The sequence below is a fragment of the Rhinolophus ferrumequinum genome, chromosome 2 (genome assembly GCF_004115265.2).
Source record: "Rhinolophus ferrumequinum isolate MPI-CBG mRhiFer1 chromosome 2, mRhiFer1_v1.p, whole genome shotgun sequence".
In the NCBI taxonomy this organism is placed as follows: Eukaryota; Metazoa; Chordata; class Mammalia; order Chiroptera; family Rhinolophidae; genus Rhinolophus; species Rhinolophus ferrumequinum.
This window is the reverse complement of record NC_046285.1, coordinates 49,235,444-49,254,903: the sequence shown is the minus strand read 5'-3', so window position 1 is coordinate 49,254,903 and position 19,460 is coordinate 49,235,444. Positions and strand designations below refer to the sequence as shown.

The window sequence follows — 19,460 nt, the reverse complement described above, 5'->3', positions numbered from 1 at the left end:
TCCCCTAAAAATACACTCTAATGCATCTTGTGGAGCAAAAATTAATATAAGACCCGGTCTTATTTTCGGGGAAATACGGTACCTTCTCCTCAACTTCTACATCCCATCTGCCACTGAGTCTTGTCCACTGACCTCTCATATTTCTTTGAAATTCATCTTTTTTCCACCTCTGCTACCCCCAGACCAGTCGTTTGCTCTTCACAATGCAGTCAAAGTGATTGTTTCAAAACAAAAATACGCTAATGTTCAGCACCTTTTAGAGGCTGTGCGTGGTTTGGAATGGCCGGAACCGGGGGATCTAGGGAAGCAGGAACAAGTGACGAGACCCGAGGGGTAGGTTGGGATGTGGGACAATGACAGTCCTTGTCTGTTGTGCACAAAGTATAAATGATAGAAGGTATACTTTAAGTGATGAGCAGCCACTATAGGGTTTTAAGAAAAACAGTGTCATCGTATAATTTACGTTTTAGAACAATGATGAAGGAGGCCACATTGGAAGAGACGTGGGGAATGGGAAGACCGTCGAATGGGAAATCAGCCATGAGCATGCTGTAGGGTCCAGGGGAGGCTCTCAGCTCACCGCGGTGATAAGTGTACTGTCGGGCTATTTGGGATCTAAAGGATAAACTCAAAACTCCTCAGGCCAGCACTCAGGCCCCATCCTCCATAATCACCCTCCGTACACTCCCTCCCTCTTTCCTTCCCTCTTTTGTTTCTTCCTTCCTTCCCGTGCATCTATTTATTCATCCATACATCCATCCAGTAGGCCCCTATCTAGCCCATCTCTCCCTTTCAAGTACATCCCTTCCAGGCTGCCCACTCTCTCTGTTCATCTTCACAAATGAACTCATGCTACTTTTTGCACCCCAAATGCCTTCTCTCATCTACTGTTCCAAAACCTATACCTTTACCTGGAGCCCGTCCCGGGCTCTTCAGATGTCTCCTTACTCTGACATTGAACAGTAATGTCAGTGGTAGAGGAACCTTAGAGCTCACCTAGTCCACCACCCTTACTTGACAGATAAGAAAATGGAGGCCAAGAGTGATTTAATGCTCAGTTATTTAAAAGAGCCAGCCTTGTGGATGGGTCTGTTCCACAGTTTTAATTATACCACAGCCTGGGTCGCCTTGAATATTCATCCTATGTGTTGTTTTAATTTTTATCATTTAATCATGACTGGATTATGCTGGAGAGGCCGTATGTGTAGTGGTTAGGAAGATGGGCTCCAGGGCTGAACAAATATGGTTCAAATCCAAGGTTCGACACCTATCTGCTGTGGGACTTCAAATAAATTACTTGGCCTCTCCATGCCTCATTTTCCATAGGTGGGAAAATCAGGGTAATAATTGTACCATTGCGTAGGGTTATTGGGAGGACTAATGAGATAATCCAAGTGAAGTGCTTACACTGTACATTTCTGTTACACATTTACAAAGGATTTCCTCAATCTTGTAAGATATACAAGGCACTATTCCTCTTTTATTGATGAGGAAACTGGACCGCTGCCCAGAACCAGCAAGTAGGTAGCTGAGATTGCACAGTGGCACCCATTCAGAAAGAATGTCCCCAACCGAGCAGGTCCAAGGAGTTTCAAGCAGAATGGTAAGGAAAGCACTGAGTTGGTCAGACTGCCTGCATGAGCTAAGTTCAGGCTTGGTGTTTAACGGAGCAGTGCTGTGCTTTCTCGGTGGGAGTTGCTTCCCGCAGTTGGCAGGTTCTCTGGTCAGTAACTACCTCACCCTTGGCAAGACAATGTGGTGTTTACAGGCTTAGGAAGCCCCTGGTGAGTACGCCACTTGTCAAGAGTGACTTCTGTCTTGGTGCTGGAGGTTCATTTCGTTTTTGCTGAAGTGCCTGGAGCCAGGCTAAGGTTCATTCCGAGGGAATGGGGAACAAACATATCCTGTGCATCTCAGAAAGTTCTGTTCTTTACTTTTTTGGAACCAAAGCCAGTGCATGGGAGGGAAAGACAAAGTAGTGAGAGGGGCACAGTCCCACGAGGATCAGACTCGGACACACCCTGAGAATACTGGCAGGCAGCATGGGCCAAGCAGGGACACTTGAGGACATGGGAGGGCCTGTTATGTAATACTAACCTGCTTGTCAACAAAGAACCAGGAAGAACACTTCCCAGGAGGGAGTTCCCCTTGTTCAGAAGCCCCAGACAGATAGGCCATAGCCTTTCGCAAGCCTCTATATGCCTTTGGCCCCAGAGAGGTCAGGCCACATCTGGCTTTGGTTCTCCTTGGAGATTTGTGTGAGTGCCAGGGTATCCGTGACAATGAGGCTACTCTCCTCTGCTGTGTGTCCACAGACGGTGCGGGGTGGAGGTGGGGGGGGGGGGTCCAAACATCCACCTGAGGCTGAAGAGGGCAGGGCTGTGGGATCTAATCCCAGTTGCCCTGGCTCAGCAGATTCTCTGGGCCCCTGAGTCACACAGACCCCCGCGGCTGGAAGCAATTTAAGCTCTGAATTGGGTTCCTGCTGTTTTTAACACGGTTGTTGGAGAGTTCCAGGAGCTGGGCCCAGGGTTCCACCCAGAGGTGTCCAGAACACAGACAAGACCGGACTTCAGTGACAGGGAAATATTCCAAAGGAGCAAAGGCTTTCCCGCGCACACCCCTTCTTTTTCTTTTTCTCTTAACCACTTCCTGTTTATGCAGCTGTCTCCCGAGAAAAGGGGAAGAGAAAGAGGAGGGGGAGACTGGGGGCCAGACAGAGGGTTGTGAGTGAAGGAGATGCTGCAGGCGGTGGGAGAGGGTGTGAGCCCTGGGACAGTGAGGAGAAGGGGATTCTATGAGAGAGGCAGGAACTGAGAGGAAACAGTGAGAGAGAGAGGAAGTGACCATATATACGTGTGGGGAGAGGGAGAGGGAGACAGGGCCATGAGAAAAGGGAAAGGGAAGTGTCCTTCCTGTCTCAGGAACTGAGCTTAGCCCTCCCCTGTCAGTCAGAATGGACTCCCGGAGGGAACGGAAGCTGCCACTGAGGGAAGCCACAGTGAGTTCTGTTCTGAGCTGGATGAGAACTATTTTGGGACCAGCTGTGGAGAGATGATTTATTTGCCAAGGGTCCCATAGCCGTGCCTCAGACATCTAGCTGTCCTCTTCCTGCCGAGGGCCGGGTTTGCTTCCCTCCCTCATAGGCTACACGTTGACACACCTTAAGGAGCCGCCCAAGCAGGATCTCAGGCACCTTTGTGTGTCAGCCTCCCCACCAAGGCTCTGGGGGCCCCGCTCTGTCAGGTGTTCTCCTTTCAGGCAGGACTCGGATTAGGTAACCTTATGGGAGCTTTTCACCCTGAAAATCTTTGATCCGAGCTCCCAGAAAGTGCTCCCCTCCTATCCTCCAAGAAGATCTACCCCAAGCTACCCCTTCCCCTCACTCCCATTATAACCACAACAACAATGATGATGGATGAACTTCACTAGCATTTATTGAGCACTTACTATATGCCAAACACTAAGTGCCTTATCCTGGTTAAGTGATTGAACTCACACAGCCCTACAAGTGGGGCATTTTTATTAACCCCATTTTAAAAATGAAGAAACGAAGATATACAGAGGGGTTAAACATCCATTCCTTCTGGTAAATAGCAAATTTAGGACGCTAACCCAGGCACAGGTTCCAGAAGCCCCACGTTAACCACTACACCTACTGCCGCCTTTTCCAAATGTGTCCTGTGTCCCAGCTCTGTTCTTCACCACCCCCCACGTTCCAGGGTAAACTGGCTTCTCTTCATCCTCAGCCTTACGCAGAAATCCCCACGCCCCCCTTTCCCTGCGAGCACTGGTGGGGAGGGTGCTGACGCTTCCCACCCCCCACTCTGCACTCCCCTTGCTCTTCAGTGCTCCCTGCTTTGCTTTCCACCCCCTTGAACCCACTCCCCTCCTTTGAGGTGGTGCCGCCCCACTTCATGGTCCCCATCCCTGCCGTTTACTGACCTCCTGTCACCCCCTACATTGCACCGCACGCTCACTCCCTCTCCCCCAAGCCCTACCTTCCGGGCGCCCTGCATTTCCCTGTGCCAGGCTGTCCACTGCATTGGTCTCCGTGTTCCTTGATTGCTCAGCTCCAGGAGCAATCCCAGCAATTCCAGCTACCATTTCCTGAGCGCCCCCTGTGCCAGACACCATGTGAGGGGCTTTGCTTGCAATAAACCCCATATGTCTCACAACATTTCCACGAGGAAGGCATTGTCCTTATTGACAGATGAGGAAACAGATCATTACACAGGTTTAGGGACTTGCCCAAGGTGACAGAGTGGATGTGGAGGGCAGACTTGAACTTGGTGCCAGCGCCGTCCCTCAGCCTTTCACACAGCTCATCCGCCATGACCTTGAACTCCACTGCTGGGTCTGAAAACTGGAGCATCTCTGGCCACAGCCCTCACCCCTCAGCCGGTCCTCTCCCTTTCTCCCAATACATCTCTTTCCACTGTGATCAATTTAGAGTTTGCCATTCCCTCAATCCCTCCATTTCCCCCAAAACGTTCTATCTTCTGAATCTTTCTCTTTAGTGAGAAGAATGCTCAAATATATTCCTCCTTCAAAATCCCCTGTCCTTCCCATTGCTTCCCTTTCCCTGCTCAACCAGGTAACTTGGGAGTTGCCTGTCCAGACTGTCACCACTTCCTCACCTCTCTAGTGGCTGGGTTCTGCCCTCGCATCTCCAACGACGGTAGCAAAACCCAGTGGCCACTGTAGGAACTGTCCTTCTGACCTCTACAGAACACTGGTGCTGGCCTTCCTCTCACGTGCCTTTTGGCTTCCAGGCCACTCGTTCCTCTTCTTTCTTTCCATCAGCTCTTTCCCAGCCTGCTTCAAGGGCACCCCTTCCTCTAAATAGCCCGCATTCTATTTTATAAAAGGAGGCAAGGAGGCCACGTCTTGGCCCCCAGCCCACACAGGCACTGTTGTGCTGAAGGAAAGCTGTTGAATTCTGTATAAATGGACCCATTTACAACTTCCTGTCCATTTAGCTATCAATCATTCTAACAAAGGTAGTACGACTAATAACTTGCACATGTAGCAATTCACAGCTTACAAAGTGCTTTCACATGCCCTTCAATATCCCTATCTATGTGTAATGAAAATATTTTTATGTCTGCACAATATTAAACAGGCATCATTAAATTCAACTCACTTTGCCAAGGTGTTGGGGGGAGCATTCTAAATGAGCTTTGCTTCGATGAGGTCTCCTTGCTTAGGGCGTCTGTGTGCTGTTAGCCAGGATCCTGTTCGCAGTCCCCATTCAGTTCTACTGGTGATGGGCAGGTTATTGATCCTTGGGACAGGGCCAAATGACCCTCGTCATGTTAATAACACGTGTTCCTACTGGGATGCTGGGAGCGGCCAAGGGCAGACCAGAAGATGTGGGAAATCCCTGCACATGCAGATTGAGGCCCAACTGCAGGATCTGAGACGTGGATTATGATAAAATGTGACCAGACCTACATAGTTTTTAACACTCTGTATGGGTTATGCTTTCTAAAGGAGGCTTGGAAGCTTTGAACCAATATGGCAAGTAGTCATACCTTGTGCACTGCTCCCAGTAGTTGATAGAACCTGCTGGGAGTGCAGTGTTGAGGAAGGTTCTGAGGCCCATCCCAGGCTCTCTGGAAAAGAATTCCATGATTAGGTGTGAAGGGGGACGTGACAGCATGTGCCACATCTTTGTCATCGCTGCTTTAAGCTGTCTTTGAAAGGTGATCAACTACCCGCCAGACGAACTCAGAGCTACCAGGGAGAGTCACTGAGGAGAAGCCTTCAGGTGGCTTCAGCTGTTCTTCGAAGCATGGAGCCCGTGGCTTCCTTCCTCGTTTGGCTTGCTGGGACTTTGCTTTGGAATCACCAAATATTTGAGGTCCAAAGCCATAGGCATAAGGATTTTCTAATGTCCCGCAGCCCCTCAGCAGCTCCCACTTGCTTGCTCAGCCCACTGAAGTGGGCTGGGATCTCTGTGCTCTGACTCCTTTCCAGGTTCTTTGTACACCATTCTTTCTTGTTGTGTTTTTGCTGTGCTCAAGTGTTGTAGCTTACGAGACTTTCAGGGATGGCCTGAGTCCTGTCCCTTTTCCCGAAACCTCGGTGACCTTTGGGGAATCATCAACTCCAACTCTCTTCTGCCCTTGACTCCTGACTCTCTACTTGACCCTGATCTGGGGTCCCCTCACCTGCCAGCTTCGGGGTGGGTTTTGGAGCTCTCAGGCCTCTATGGGATCAGATGTACCCAAAGCAGCTGGTTTACTTGCTGATCAACCTTCCCAGTGGAAAGTACAGAGCAGCAGGCACCTTTGCCTGTTTTGCCATCATTCTCACTCACTGTATTTCCCTGAAAATAAGACCTAGCTGGACCATCAGCTCTAATGCGTCTTTTGGAGCAAAAATTAATATAAGACCCGGTCTTATATGATTATATATGATTATTATATGATTATATATATGATTATATGATTATATATATGATTATTATATGATTATATAATCATATAAGACTGGGTCTTATAGTAAAATAAGTAAAATAAGACCCGGTATCATATCATATCATATCATATCATATCATATCATATCATATCATATCATATCATATATCATACCTGGTCTTATAGTAAAATAAGACCAGGTCTTATATTAATTTTTGCTCCAAAAGACGCATTAGAGCTGATTGTCCATCTAGGTCTTATTTTCGGGGAAACATGGAAGATGCCCAGTCACCACGGGGTACAAGTTCTCCCTGCAGCACACATACACTTCACCCCAAACCCAAGTCTTCAACAGAATAAAATGCTACCTCCTCTCCAAACCTTGGACACTTTGGAACATTGTGTCGGGTTATATTTGAGAGTAGGAAGAAAATGATGAGAGTAGAAAACAATGAGAACGGGAAGAAACAATGAGAGTAGGAAGAAAAACAACACTCACCACCTCCAGCAAAGCAGCCCCTCTGGCCTGAGTACTGTCTTTGCTGCTTGTAAGTACGGCACTGACCAAACCTTCTACTTTGGGCAGTTTTGCTTTACGGGATGGTGTGATGATGTACGAGCCGTGGGAGAGCGCCAGGTCAGTATTTAGAAACCTACCCCTGCAGTGCATTGATCTCTGCTGCAGATATCAATGCACCTTGAAATGCATTTAGAAATATGACTTGGTGAATGGATCTAGTGGTGGATAGATACGAGATGAAGCAATGGGTAACATACTAACGGTGGAATGCGAGTGGTGAGTATATGGATGTTCACTGTATAATTCAACTTGGCTGCTGGTTTGGAAGTTTTCATAATAAAATGTTGGGGGGGGGCAGATTACCCCTGACAGTGAACCACGTTAATTTAAAACAGGCTTTTGACCAATGTGGTCTCTGAGGCTGGAGAGTGAAGGAATTGTGCGATTGGAGCCATTTCATTTGGGAAGACTTCCTGTGCGGGGTGGTTTCCTGCCTGCTGTGGCTCGAAACCCATGCTCGTCACAGACTGGTGGAGAGGAGGGGCGTGCCGTCCTCCCTCCCGGGATGAGCTGTGCTCTCTGCTGCCATTTCCCTCCCACACCCCTCTCGCCCATCACCCTTGAGCAGGGTACTGCTCTCTCCTGAGGCTCTCACACTAGCTTCTAGGCAGTTAAACTGTACTCCACAGCCTCCTCCTGGCCCTGCTTGGCTTTTCTCTCCTCTCCCAGAGGGCTGCCGTATGCCTTGGCACTGCCTGTGAGACGGGGTGCTCTCACCCAGCATAATGTCTACTGTGAGCAGAGAGGCTGTGCACATGGGAGAGATGGGAGGCCTGGCTGCTCCAGATGGCTGCCCTGCTGCCTCAAGATTCTAGACACTGCAGAGCCGCCAGAGCATGGGGGTGCAGGAAGTAAGTGGCAGGTGAAGAAGTTCTCTGGAGTTAGGATGGACTGACCTGACTTGTGCATCACACACAACAGAAGGTGCTGGGATCCAACCAGCAGGATAACTGACTCAGGTGTGGGAGTAAACCACAAGGTGCCCACCTGTCCAGTGCCCACCCTGCCTCTGCATTCTCCTGCTAGTGTGTGAGTGGCTGCTCCGTGAATGCAAATTCTTGGTGCTATTAATATCAGGCTTAGCAAAATGGCATCAGGAAGGAACATATGCTGCAATAATAGTATTAGGAGGATTTTTAAAAATTAAGTGCCATTTATAGCACTGCTTTCTGCCTCTGTTAGTGTAGAGAATTGAGAATTCACTGTCAGGCTCTTGGCCCTCTGGCAAAATGGTACTTTCTATAGTTTTTACTGTCCATCATGTGCAGACGCATGCACCCACCCACACATATGTGCCTGGTGAACCACTCACAGTCCTCCGAGCTGAGCACTTCCCTGCCCTTGACACCTGAAGAACCTTGAAGGGGTGTCCAGCCCTTCCCCCAGCAGGTTGTGGAAGTGGTCCCTTCTGCAAGAGGGAGTAGGATGACCTCAGCCGGTCCTCATCTTGGTTCGGGCGTGCTCCATCTTCTTTTCTCCTGAGACACAGTGGTTCCTGGAATTCAGACCATGGACTCAGGAGTCAGACTCCTTGGTTTGCGTTCTGGCTCCATGGCCGTTGGCTGTATGACCTGCAACAAGCCTCTCCATCTTTCTATGTCTCAGTTTCATCACTTGTGAAATGAGGATGATGATAATCCCTAATGCGCAGATGGCTTTAAGAATTAATCATTTTATGCTGTGGAGCCTGACACTGTTACATGGTAGTAAAGCAGTGTTAGCCGCCCCCACTGCTCTTGGCAACCTGCTCCTCTGTCACCCCACTCTGGGCTGCACGTTCAAGTCCAGAGCAAGAATTCAGCAGCTCACTAAGACTGAGGCATGGCAACTGTGCTGGTTTCCTATTGTGGCGGTAACAACTTCCCACAAACACAATGCTATTCTTCCAGTTCTGGAAGTCAGAGTCTGAAGTCATTTTCCCTGGGCTAAAGTCAAGGTGTTGGCACTCCCTCAGAGGCTCTAGGGGATGGTCCTTTCCTTGCCCTTTCCTTCTTCTAGAGCTGCATTACTTGCATTCCTTGGCCTGGGGAACTCCTCCTCCATCTTCAAAGTGTAGCATCTTGCCTCTGTTGTCCCATCTCCCTTTGCCTTCTCCTTCTATGGGCCCTTGTGATGGCATTTAGGGACCACTGGATAATCCAGGAGACTCTCCCCATCTCAAAATCCTTCACTTAATCACTTCTGCAAAGTCTCTTGTACCATAAGAGGTAATGGTCCCAGGTTCTGGGAATTAAGATGAGGACATGTTTGGGGGTTCTTCGTCACACAACGACTGAGGCAGGGAGAAGCTCTCTGGGGCCCTGGTTCTATGGCGTGACTTGGCCAAATTCTGTACCAACTTGGAGCACTGCCCCAGGCCCTGCCAGGCCACACAAGCTGCGCAGGACCCCTGCTGTCACTCCCTGTCAGCTCTATGCCCTCTCTATCTGTCCAAACAGACTCTGAGGGCACAGTGTCTCATTCTGTTGGACCCCCAGTGCCTGGCACGTGGCGGGGGCTGGATAGTGGTTATGTGTTCGTGCATGCAGGCGCTGATATGTTATGTGTGTCCTTTTAGGGCATGGCGAGTGTCACTGCGGAGAATGCAAGTGCCATGCAGGTTACATTGGGGACAACTGTAACTGCTCCACAGACATCAGCACGTGCCGGGGCAAAGATGGCCAGATCTGCAGCGACCGTGGGCACTGCGTGTGTGGACAGTGCCAGTGCACAGAGCCAGGAGCCTTTGGGGAGACATGTGAGAAGTGCCCAACCTGCCCAGATGCGTGCAGCACCAAGAGGTAATGGCCCCCACCCACAGGTTTGGAATACCTTGCGTTCTTTTTTCCCCCCTCACTCCAGCTTCGCACCCCAGACCAAGTCTTCTTCCAGCCAGTCAGCTCTCAGGGCTGCCAGCCTCTCACTCCCCATGTGCACCCTCCCAGCCTTGCTGGGGAGCAAACTCTTACTAACATTAACTAAAATAGCATCTTTAAGGCTCTGGTTCCTTGGGGATTTTGTAAGAAAATAAAAAACAAAACAGACAAAAACCAAGACTGCTAGTCTATTGCTAAACAAGTTTAGAAATTACCAGGTTACTGAGTTAAAAGAAATTAAACTGGTTTTGGTAACCAAAATAACATCTCACAGCCTTTAGTGTGCTATTAAATATTTCAAAAGAGAATTCAGTGGCCATCTTTCTTACGAGTGCATTTGATCACACCCATCCCCCACATTCGTATCTTCCAAACAGTGTTTCATGGGACACCCATATGGGACATGCCCTTTTAAAGAAAACATAATCAGAAGGTAAATTGGATAGAAGGGCACCTGACCTGGATGAGCCATGCCAGAAACAAACTGCCGAGGCTGTTGAATTTTCTGCTCCATTTATACAGATAATGGAACGCTGGCTCTGTGCTGCTGATGAATGCACAGATTGTCTAGATCTGGGCGCCCGGCCTGCAGTGACTCAGCCACAGGGTCACGTTCCCTGGCTTGACCTCCCCACGGCTCTGCCCTTCACATCCTGCCAGAGTGCCAATGAGAGGGAATTAAAAAAAAACAAGGAGTTATGCCATCGGGAAAGCAAGAATGACAGTTTCTCTTGAAGTTTGCTAGAGAAACAGCTGCGTCGTCATCATCCATGCTAAGGTGCCAGCAGGGAGGGACAAGGAGGGGCACAGATGATCAGAAACAAATAATAATACAGACGGCGTTTCTCTTTGGTTGGGGAACGCAACTGTGCAATTTTCTTCTGGCAGATTTCCCCTCCAAGCGTCTGGCTCAGGCCGATAATAAAATGAGTTCATGCTCCCTGTGCCTGCCGTGGCTGCTGATCAGTCCGTGGGCAGAAACGTTCTGGGTGGCAGGACCCCTGGTTGGACATTTGCCACAAATAATCCAGGCGTGCGTAATTGAAAGCTGGCTGCAGGTCGAGAGACAAAGATAGACTGGGCCAGATTTTATTCTGTGTAATTGGAAGAGAGCCGGGGAGAGTAAGAGAGAAGAAAAACAGATCCACTTTAGACCTGCTAAGAGTGGAGAAACAACAGAAATTCAGAGCAACAGCCCAGGGGAGGAGGTTAGGATCCTGGATCTGGAGCCCACATAGCTGTGGCCAACTGAGCATGGAATCATAGCCATTGTCCACGTTTTATGCTGGACGCAGGTGCCCTCCCCCAAATCCCACCAGCAACACCCTTTTGAGTATATGGTCCCCGTCCTTGAAGTTAATGGAGGGATGGGGGTAGGGTGGGGGCTGGGGAAGCTAGGACAGCACACGTGGAATCAATAAAAGTAAATAAAGTCCGTTTCTTTTCTTCCTCTGGGGCAGCAAGGCAATGTATGATTGGCTTAGGTTAGTTGAAAGGTTCCGTGGGAAAACAACCCTAGCTTTAAATGTTGAAAGCATTCATTTCCTAGAAGACATAGACATGATAATTTATTATCCGTTAAGCAATACCCAAGGAGCAAAGGGAGCAAAGAGATGTCTGTCACAGGGGAACCTCGCTCTTCCTTCTTTCTTGTCTCTGGGCCACACTGACCCTCAGTCTCGTTCACGGCCTAGTTGCTGCAACTTCTTTTTTTTGAAACAAAGTCCTTTTGATAGTGACTTCTATCAGACTGGTTTTCTACTTGCCTCTTTGCTGAGGGCCACCCGATTTTGAATGCCTTGTGTCCTTTTTCCCTGGGGTTTCGGAGCAGCTGGTCTCTACTTTGTAGAACTAACCACACACAGCCTTCACCTTGGGTGAAGTCACACTCAGCGTCAGCTGATTTCAATTAACAGGTTCTGTGCAAAATCTCTCTCAGCAACTTGTTTGTTTAAAAGCCCAGACCTATTTTAATAATGACCACAATATATCACATTTTTAACCTAGTACGTGAATCACACAAGTCAGACTGATATGTCTATGTGGATAATTAGGGAATATTTTCTAGAAGTGGCGCTGTGGTTGAATGACAGCAGGGAATGCAGTTGGAGGGCACAGTGAATCTCAGCTGAGACCAGAAGCAGGCACCCTTCTTTGTAATGTGTCAATCCAGGAGGCTGGAGGGGGTGCCACTGGGTTAGCGTGAATGACCAGAGCTGGAGCCACCCCTTGCTGGACCGCAGCCACGTCTCACTTGCCTGCCTTCGGGAGCTGTAGCCTCAGGGGCAATGCAAACATCACCAACTTGTTTGTAACTCTGGAATGTTTCCATGAAGTCATTCCCAGGAGAGTGGGATTTTTGTGTCCAATTCTGGGATAGTTGAATTCTTAAGCATATTAAAACCCTCTTAAGAAAATCTTATGTACTTTCTCTTCACGATCTACTCACTTGCCCATTCCTCCTTAATGTTCAGAACGTGAAGGAAGGATTTGGGGAGAGGGTTATCTGAGAGAGGGAGCACCTGGGTGCTGGATCCAGCAGCTGCCCTTGACTTTTCTTTGTCCTCCTTCTCCTCCCCTGGTCGTGGGCTGTGACTCTCTATCCTCTACCAGAGTCTTAGTGTAGCCCGACTAACAGGTGAATAGATAGCAGGGCCCTTGGGAAGCCTGCCAGGTGGGCTCCCTCAGGGAGAGGGAAGGGGGCGAGGGCCTGTGAGTCCCCAGGACAATGGTTTTAAGCCCTCACTGTTAAGCAGAATCCCATATGCCCAGGCTCCAGCTAAGAGATGTAATTCTGTGGGGTGGTTGGCCCAGGCAGTGGTATTTTGTCTTCAAAGCCCCCCTGGAGAGTATAATATGCAGGAAGGTTGTGAGAGCCCTGCCCTAGTGATGACCGGGGATATCCTGGGAATTGGGACAATATCGGGTCATCAAGCACTGGCCATGGGTGTGAGGACCCCTCTGTGAGGCTGGGTTCACAGTTTCTTACTACTCAGAAACTTCTTGCCTGGAGCAGGCTCCTCAGTCAGGTGTTTGGTGCACCAGAGTGCAGATGGATTTGGCTCCAGCTATCGGATTTGAAAGGTCTCCAACCCACAACTTGACTTGTAGACGAGACATGCCTCTGAACTCACATATGTTCCTCCGAGAACCCTCGGGCTTCCCCACAGCCATAAGGGCGGAGCAGCAACATTCCCTGAAGACAAACAGCTGAAGACAGGCAGAAGTTACAGCCTGTGAGGCCTGCCGGAAGGCTGAGATCGGCTTTGCTGGGAGCTCTTTCATTATTTGTGCGGAGCTACTAAATAACATTTAACATGCACATTTATTGCCTCTTTTCCAAAGAGATTGTGTCGAGTGCTTGCTGCTTCACTCAGGGAGCCCAGCTGACAACCAGACCTGCCAAAACCTGTGCAAGGATGAGGTGATCACGTGGGTGGACAACATCGGTGAGTGTGCCAGAGCAGCCCTGTGCAGCCGTCCCCTTTTGGATCTTAGCAGACATGTAGAGACTTCCTCCCCTGTGGGATGATCTTGAAGGCTGCTTGGCGGGGAGGAGGATAGTTTCAGCCTTGAGTTAGGGGGCATAGCCTCAGTGTTCTTGGCATGACGGCCAGCTCCCCAAGAGGACAGGGGAACCTGTGCTAGGGCATAGGTTCCAGACTCTTTAAGGTATGAGACCTCGTTGTTCATAAGTTTCTGTCCCATCACTGGAACCCAGTCTTCTCCTGAGAAGTTAGTGTATTCGTTAAAGTAAGTAATATTAGCTGCTATAACAAACAAACCCCAAACCTCAATGACTTAACAAAATATAAGTCAGTTTACCACTCACTAAAAGTCCAGTGAAGATTCTCCTAGATGTGGTCATCTAGGCACCCTCTATTGTGGAGGTTCCTCCCTTCTCAAGGTCCTCAGAATCCTCTCCATTTAGTCAGCAAATGGGGAAAGACAGAATGAAAGAGCACGTAGGAGGTTTATGTGAACCTGGCCTGGAAGTAGTGCACATAACTTCCATCCACATTTCATTGGGCAATCATCAGTCATCCAGCCACATTTAACTGCAAGGCTGGCTGGGAAATGTGGTCAAGCTGTGTGCTCAGGAAGCAGGGGAGCCATATTTGGGGAACAACTAGCCAGTCTCTGCACTGTTGGTCGGAGCTCAGCATGGCTGTCATTCAGTCCAGAGGGGCAGAGCTCTCATTCAGTCTGGATTGAACCTGGGATTGAGTGACGCCGTGGCTCTTCTCCCAACAGGTCACCCGTTTCTGCAGATCTTGCCCACTCCTTGTTCTGCTGCATTGCCTAGCAGCTTACATTTTAGGGCTTTTCTTTTATTTATTTATTTATTTTTTTGCCCTGCCCTCAGGGCTCTTCTTACTCTAACCACTCCAGTTTGACACCATCCCCTCCATCCCTCTGCTATTACTCTGGACAAATGGTTACAAGTCCATTTCTGATTGTGAGCCCACAGGAGGCTCAGATAGAGGTACAAAGATGTTTGCTTTTAACCATCTCTGGGCGGCATCCATATCTTTCCGGTACAGCCATTGCTCTCCAGGCTGAGGAGTTTCTAAGGGTAAGAGATGCAAATCACTTATCTTAGCCCTATAAACATGTGATGGGGTTTGGGACTATTTTGACATCTGTTTGGAACAGTCTGTTTACATCCAGTCAAAGTAACCCTGTGCTGCAACCCTCCTACACTGCTATTGAGAATGTAAAATGGTACGGCCACTTTGGAAAGGGTTTGGCAGTTCCCCCCAAATTAAAAATAGTCGCCATGTAGTCCAGCAATTCCACTTCCAGTTGTATCCACAAGAGAATTGAAAATGTAGGTTAGCACAATACTTGTACATGCATGTCCATAGCAGCATTACTCATAATAGTCAAAAATTGGAAACAACCCAATGTACATGAACTGATGAATGAAAAAATATGGCCTCCCCATGCAATGGAACATTATTCAACCATAAAAAGGAATGAAGTTTTGACACATGCACAACATGGATGAACCTTGAAAGTATTATGCTCAGTGAAAGAAGCCTGACAGAAAAGAACATACGAGGTCTGACAGTTAACATTCGCGAACTTGCCACCGTGCGCTTACATTGGCAGCACCGTACAAACAGCTCAGTAAGGTTTCATAACCTGGGTATATCAGTGTCTCACAGCTGTGTTTGTGTCAAGGGGTGGTGGTGTCTCGCTGAATGGCGTTCATTATTTTTGCGTGTTTTTGTGTGTTGTCACGAGAATGTCTGAGCTTGAATTAGAGCAACAAACAAACATTAAATTTCTTGTTAACCTTGGCAAGAGTGGAAGTGAAATCAGGCACATGTTAGTCCAAGTTTATTGGGATAATGCCATGAAGAATACAACAGTGTGCAAATGGATTAAACATTTTTCTGAGGGGAGAGAACGTGTCACTGATGAAGAGAGAGGTCAGAGCAGCCAGTAACAAGCAGAACTTAAAGAAAACATTGCAAGAAATCATTGAACTGTGTGTCAAAATTGTCGGCTGACTATGAGAAGCATAGCAGACGAAGTAAACATCGATAGAGAAACAGTTAGGAAACTCTTAACTGAAAATCTTGGCGTGAGAAAGGTGTGTGCAAAAATGGCCCTGAAGGGGGCCAGCCGGATGGCTCAGTTGGTTAGAGCGCGAGCTCTGAACAACAGGGCTGCAGGGTTGCTGGTTCGATTCCCGTATGGGATGGTGGGCTGTGCCCCCTGCAACTAAAGATTGAAAATGGCAACTGGACTTAGAACTGAGCTGTGCTCTCCAGAACTAGTTGAAGGACAGCAACTTGGAGCTGAAGGGCCCTGAAGAAACACACTGTTCCCCAATTTAAAAAATGAAAATAAAAACATGAAAAAAGGAAAATGTTTCCTATCTTTTTTTAAAAAAAAAAAAAATGGTCCCAAAGGAGCTCACTGATAAACAAAAGAAAAGGAGAATCGAAGTTTGCCAAGACCTTTTGGAGAGGCAAGATGATGTTTTGGGCCGTGTTTATCACCGGTGATGAAACATGGCTGTACCAATAGGACCCTGAAACAAAGCATCAAAGTGCACAATGGAAGTCAGCCAGTTCTCCACGACCCAAAAAGATCCGTCAGTCCAAATCAAGTGTCAAAATGATGTTGCTAACCTTTTTTGATCAGAGGGATGATTCATTATGAATTTATACCAACTAGACAAATGGTTAACCAAGTTTACTATTTGGAAATGCTGAAAAGACTGCATGAAAAAGATGACATGAACTTTTTGCTAACAATCCATGGCTCTTGCATCACGACAATGTACCAGCTCACACGGCACTGTCTGTGAGGGAGCTTTTAGCCAGTAAACAAATAACTGTATTGGAACACCCTCCGTACTCACCTGATCTGTCCCCCAATGACTTCTTTCTTTACCCAAGATAAAGGAAATATTGAAAGGAAGACATTTTGATGACATTCAGGACATCAAGGGTAATACGACGACAGTTCTGATGGCCATTCCAGAAAAACAGTTCCAAAATTGCTTTGAAGGGTGGACTAGGCACTGGCGTCAGTACATAGCTCCCCAAGGGGAGTAATTTGAAGGTGACCGTAGTGATATTCAGCAATGAGGTGTGTAGCACTTTTTCTAGGATGAGTTTGCAAACTTAATTGTCAGACCACGTATGTTACATGATTCCACTTATATGTCCAAAATAGACAAAAGCATAGAGACAGAGAGTAGATTAGTGGTTACCAGGAGCCGGGGAGAGAAGGGACTTGAGACTGACTGCTAGCATGTATGGGCTTTCTTTTTGGAGTGATAGAAATGTCCTGGAATTAGGTAGTGGGAATGGTTATACAATATTGTGAATATACAAAAACTACTGAATCATGCACTTTAAAATGGTTAAATAGTAGGGGGGAAAGACTGTGGACCTTGAAAGGGACTCAGCGTCTGAGCCTCCCTTGCTGGCAGCCTTGTTCTCTGCCTTGACCTCAGCTGCGCAGACTTCTAGCCCAGCCACCTGTCTGTCTTGGCCCTAGTTTGCCTTCTTTATAGACTTCCTTGTTCCTGCCTCCTTGATCTTGACCGACTATTCTGGCCAAATCATGGCTTTTGAGTGTGTCGAGTCATGTATGCAGCCAACACATATCCACTGAGCACCTGCTGTGCGCCAGGACTTGTGCTGGATCTAGGGGGAGCCAGCTGGGAGATTACCGAGTCCCATCTCTCATGCCCCGTTTCCTGCTCCTGCTGCCGTCTTGCTACTTAAAGCAGGACAGCAAATTCTGCCTGCAGGCCCTGGGAGGTGGCCCCCTAACTAGGCACGCACATTCAAAAAAGATAAGACAGTGCTTCCCGTGGCCCACTTGGAGAAATTGCAGTCGTTCACGTACAGCTGCCTCTCAGCCTGTCCCTGTGAGGTGAATTGGTTGCTTCACAGAGAAGGTTTCTGTTTGAATTCACCATTTACCCTTTTCTTTTCTTCTCCCTGGCTTTGTATCACACACACACACACACACACACACACACACACACACACACACACACACTCACACTCACAGACCAGGCTGAGAGAAAAGGTCCAGGCCTTTATGTTTGAAAACCACCCTAAGACATCTGGTTCCAGGTTAAAACTCCTTTGAGCAACAGGGTTTCAAAGGCCAGAGCTGAAAAGCTTTTCACGGCATAACATTCACCTGCGATTGTCATTTAGGACCCACTGGCCATTTCCTACCCACTCACCTAACTCTTACTTCACACTCCTCCCTACTTCCCTTCCCTCCTAGAAGCCAGACTTTCCCAAGGAAGCCTTACAATGCAGATAACACCTGGACCGGGGATTGTGGCAGCTTGCATCGGGTAACAGCTCGGGGGACAGGGAAGAGTGGAGGCAGCTTGAGGAAGGGGCTCTTACTACAGGGGAGCAGTCAATCCGTGTCCGGGCTCAGCCCTGGCCTCTAGTGTCGGCTCCCTTTATCTCCAGGTGCCGGCACCACTCTGGGTACCGATCTTTTATCCACACGTTCTCATCACATTGTGTGTCTTTTTGGTTTTACACCTTAAGAAAGAGCAGCTAACGCTTGGGCTCTGCAGCCAGCTCTCCGCCAAGCGGACGCAAGTGGGAACTCAAAGAGCATCAGGACGGCTTTCTTTTCTTTATCCCTTTAATTTCCAGGGCCAATTGCATTTATCAATCCTGACACCAAGCAATTCCTTTTTTTATTTCACATCACCCCCAGTAAACACTTCAGAGGTTTGAAGATCCTTTCTTACTTTCCACAGGGATCCCTCCATCTAAGGGAATTCAAGTCCCCAGAGCAAACGAAACTCAGCACCTAAATCTGTGTTCTCGATGTGAGAAACCTGAATTCATTTTTAAAGGCCCAGCCCCCGCCCCCTCTAAGCCCCTCCGCATCCCCTTTCCTCTGTGAGGTGTTTGGCTCCTCTCCCCATCCAGCAACGCCTCTGGGTTACTCAGATACAAACTTGGGATGTTTCTGCTTGGTTTTCTCCCAGTGAAAGATGACCAGGAGGCTGTACTTTGTTTCTACAAAACTGCCAAGGACTGTGTCATGTTGTTCACCTACACAGAGCTGCCCAGTGGGAAGTCCAACCTGACGGTCCTCAAGGAGCCAGGTGGGTGAGGGCTGGCTCGTCTGCTCCCCCGGGGGCTCGTGTAGGCATGTCACCCATTCTCATCACCCTTGCCAAACTCCAGAGAAAGGAGGGTGATAATTCCTTATAAAGATCAGACTCTAAGGCCGCCCCCCTACCTAACTCCTAGAGTCGAGAAGGAAGATGGCTGCACATCTGGGCGCCCATTGCTGTGGCAGAGCTCTGGGGAGGGGAGCATGGACGCTAGAGGAGCACCAGGCCCTGCCCCAGGGGAGTGTCTCATCTCAGAGGAGAGAAAGCGCAAGGGTGAAAGGGAGCACAGGACTCACTTAACATGCAGGGCTCAAGGCTAATGGTCGGGAGCTGCTGGGAACGTGCAGGGCAAGTCTGGACAATCGGTCTGGGCGGGCCAGCGCTGTGTTAGGGAGCATCTGGGTACACACACACCCTGGCCAGGCCACTGCACTTCCCAGGGTGGAGTCCAAGAATGGCAGATGGAGCGCTGGATTAAACATTCCTACGTGCTGCCGTGCCGGGCTCCCTGGGCCACCAAGGAGGTCCAGCTTTAATCCCAGCACAGATAATTCTGCCTCGTGCTTTGTGCCCAGGGACCAATGGCCTTTTGCCTTGGGGTAATTAGGGTTTCTAGTGTGACCCCTTTTATTCTTTACTGGAGGAGCCCGGGGGGAGCAGAAAAAGATGTGCTTTTTTCAATTAACAGCATTGCAAACTGTTTTTCCAAATTGGGCCAGACCACATAACGTGCCTTCCCTGGGCAGAGGCAGGGGAAGTGTGGTACCAGCCCAGGATGCATGCCTGTAAGAATGAAGCTTTGCTTCCAAGTGCTGTCTTTGTGGTTCTTTGAAAATAAGCACATTTGCTCCAAAGGTCTGCACACTAAGGGCTTACAAATGTTGGCTGGTCCCCAGCCCTTGTGGAAGCGGCTTCATGAAACCTCCTGCCTGCCCAGTCTGCTCTTGAAACCATTTACATGGAAGCTG

General features: G+C 48.7%; 1 protein-coding gene across 1 annotated transcript in view; it reads left to right on the top strand.

Annotated features, from left to right (window-relative positions):
- ITGB5 (integrin subunit beta 5) overlaps positions 1-19,460 on the top strand; it is a 120,125-nt gene that overhangs the window by 98,642 nt on the left and 2,023 nt on the right. The window contains exons 11-13 of the mRNA XM_033129388.1: positions 9,563-9,785; positions 13,206-13,309; positions 18,361-18,480. Of these exons, the coding sequence (XP_032985279.1) occupies positions 9,563-9,785; positions 13,206-13,309; positions 18,361-18,480 (447 nt within the window). The remainder of the gene's footprint in view (positions 1-9,562; positions 9,786-13,205; positions 13,310-18,360; positions 18,481-19,460) is intronic.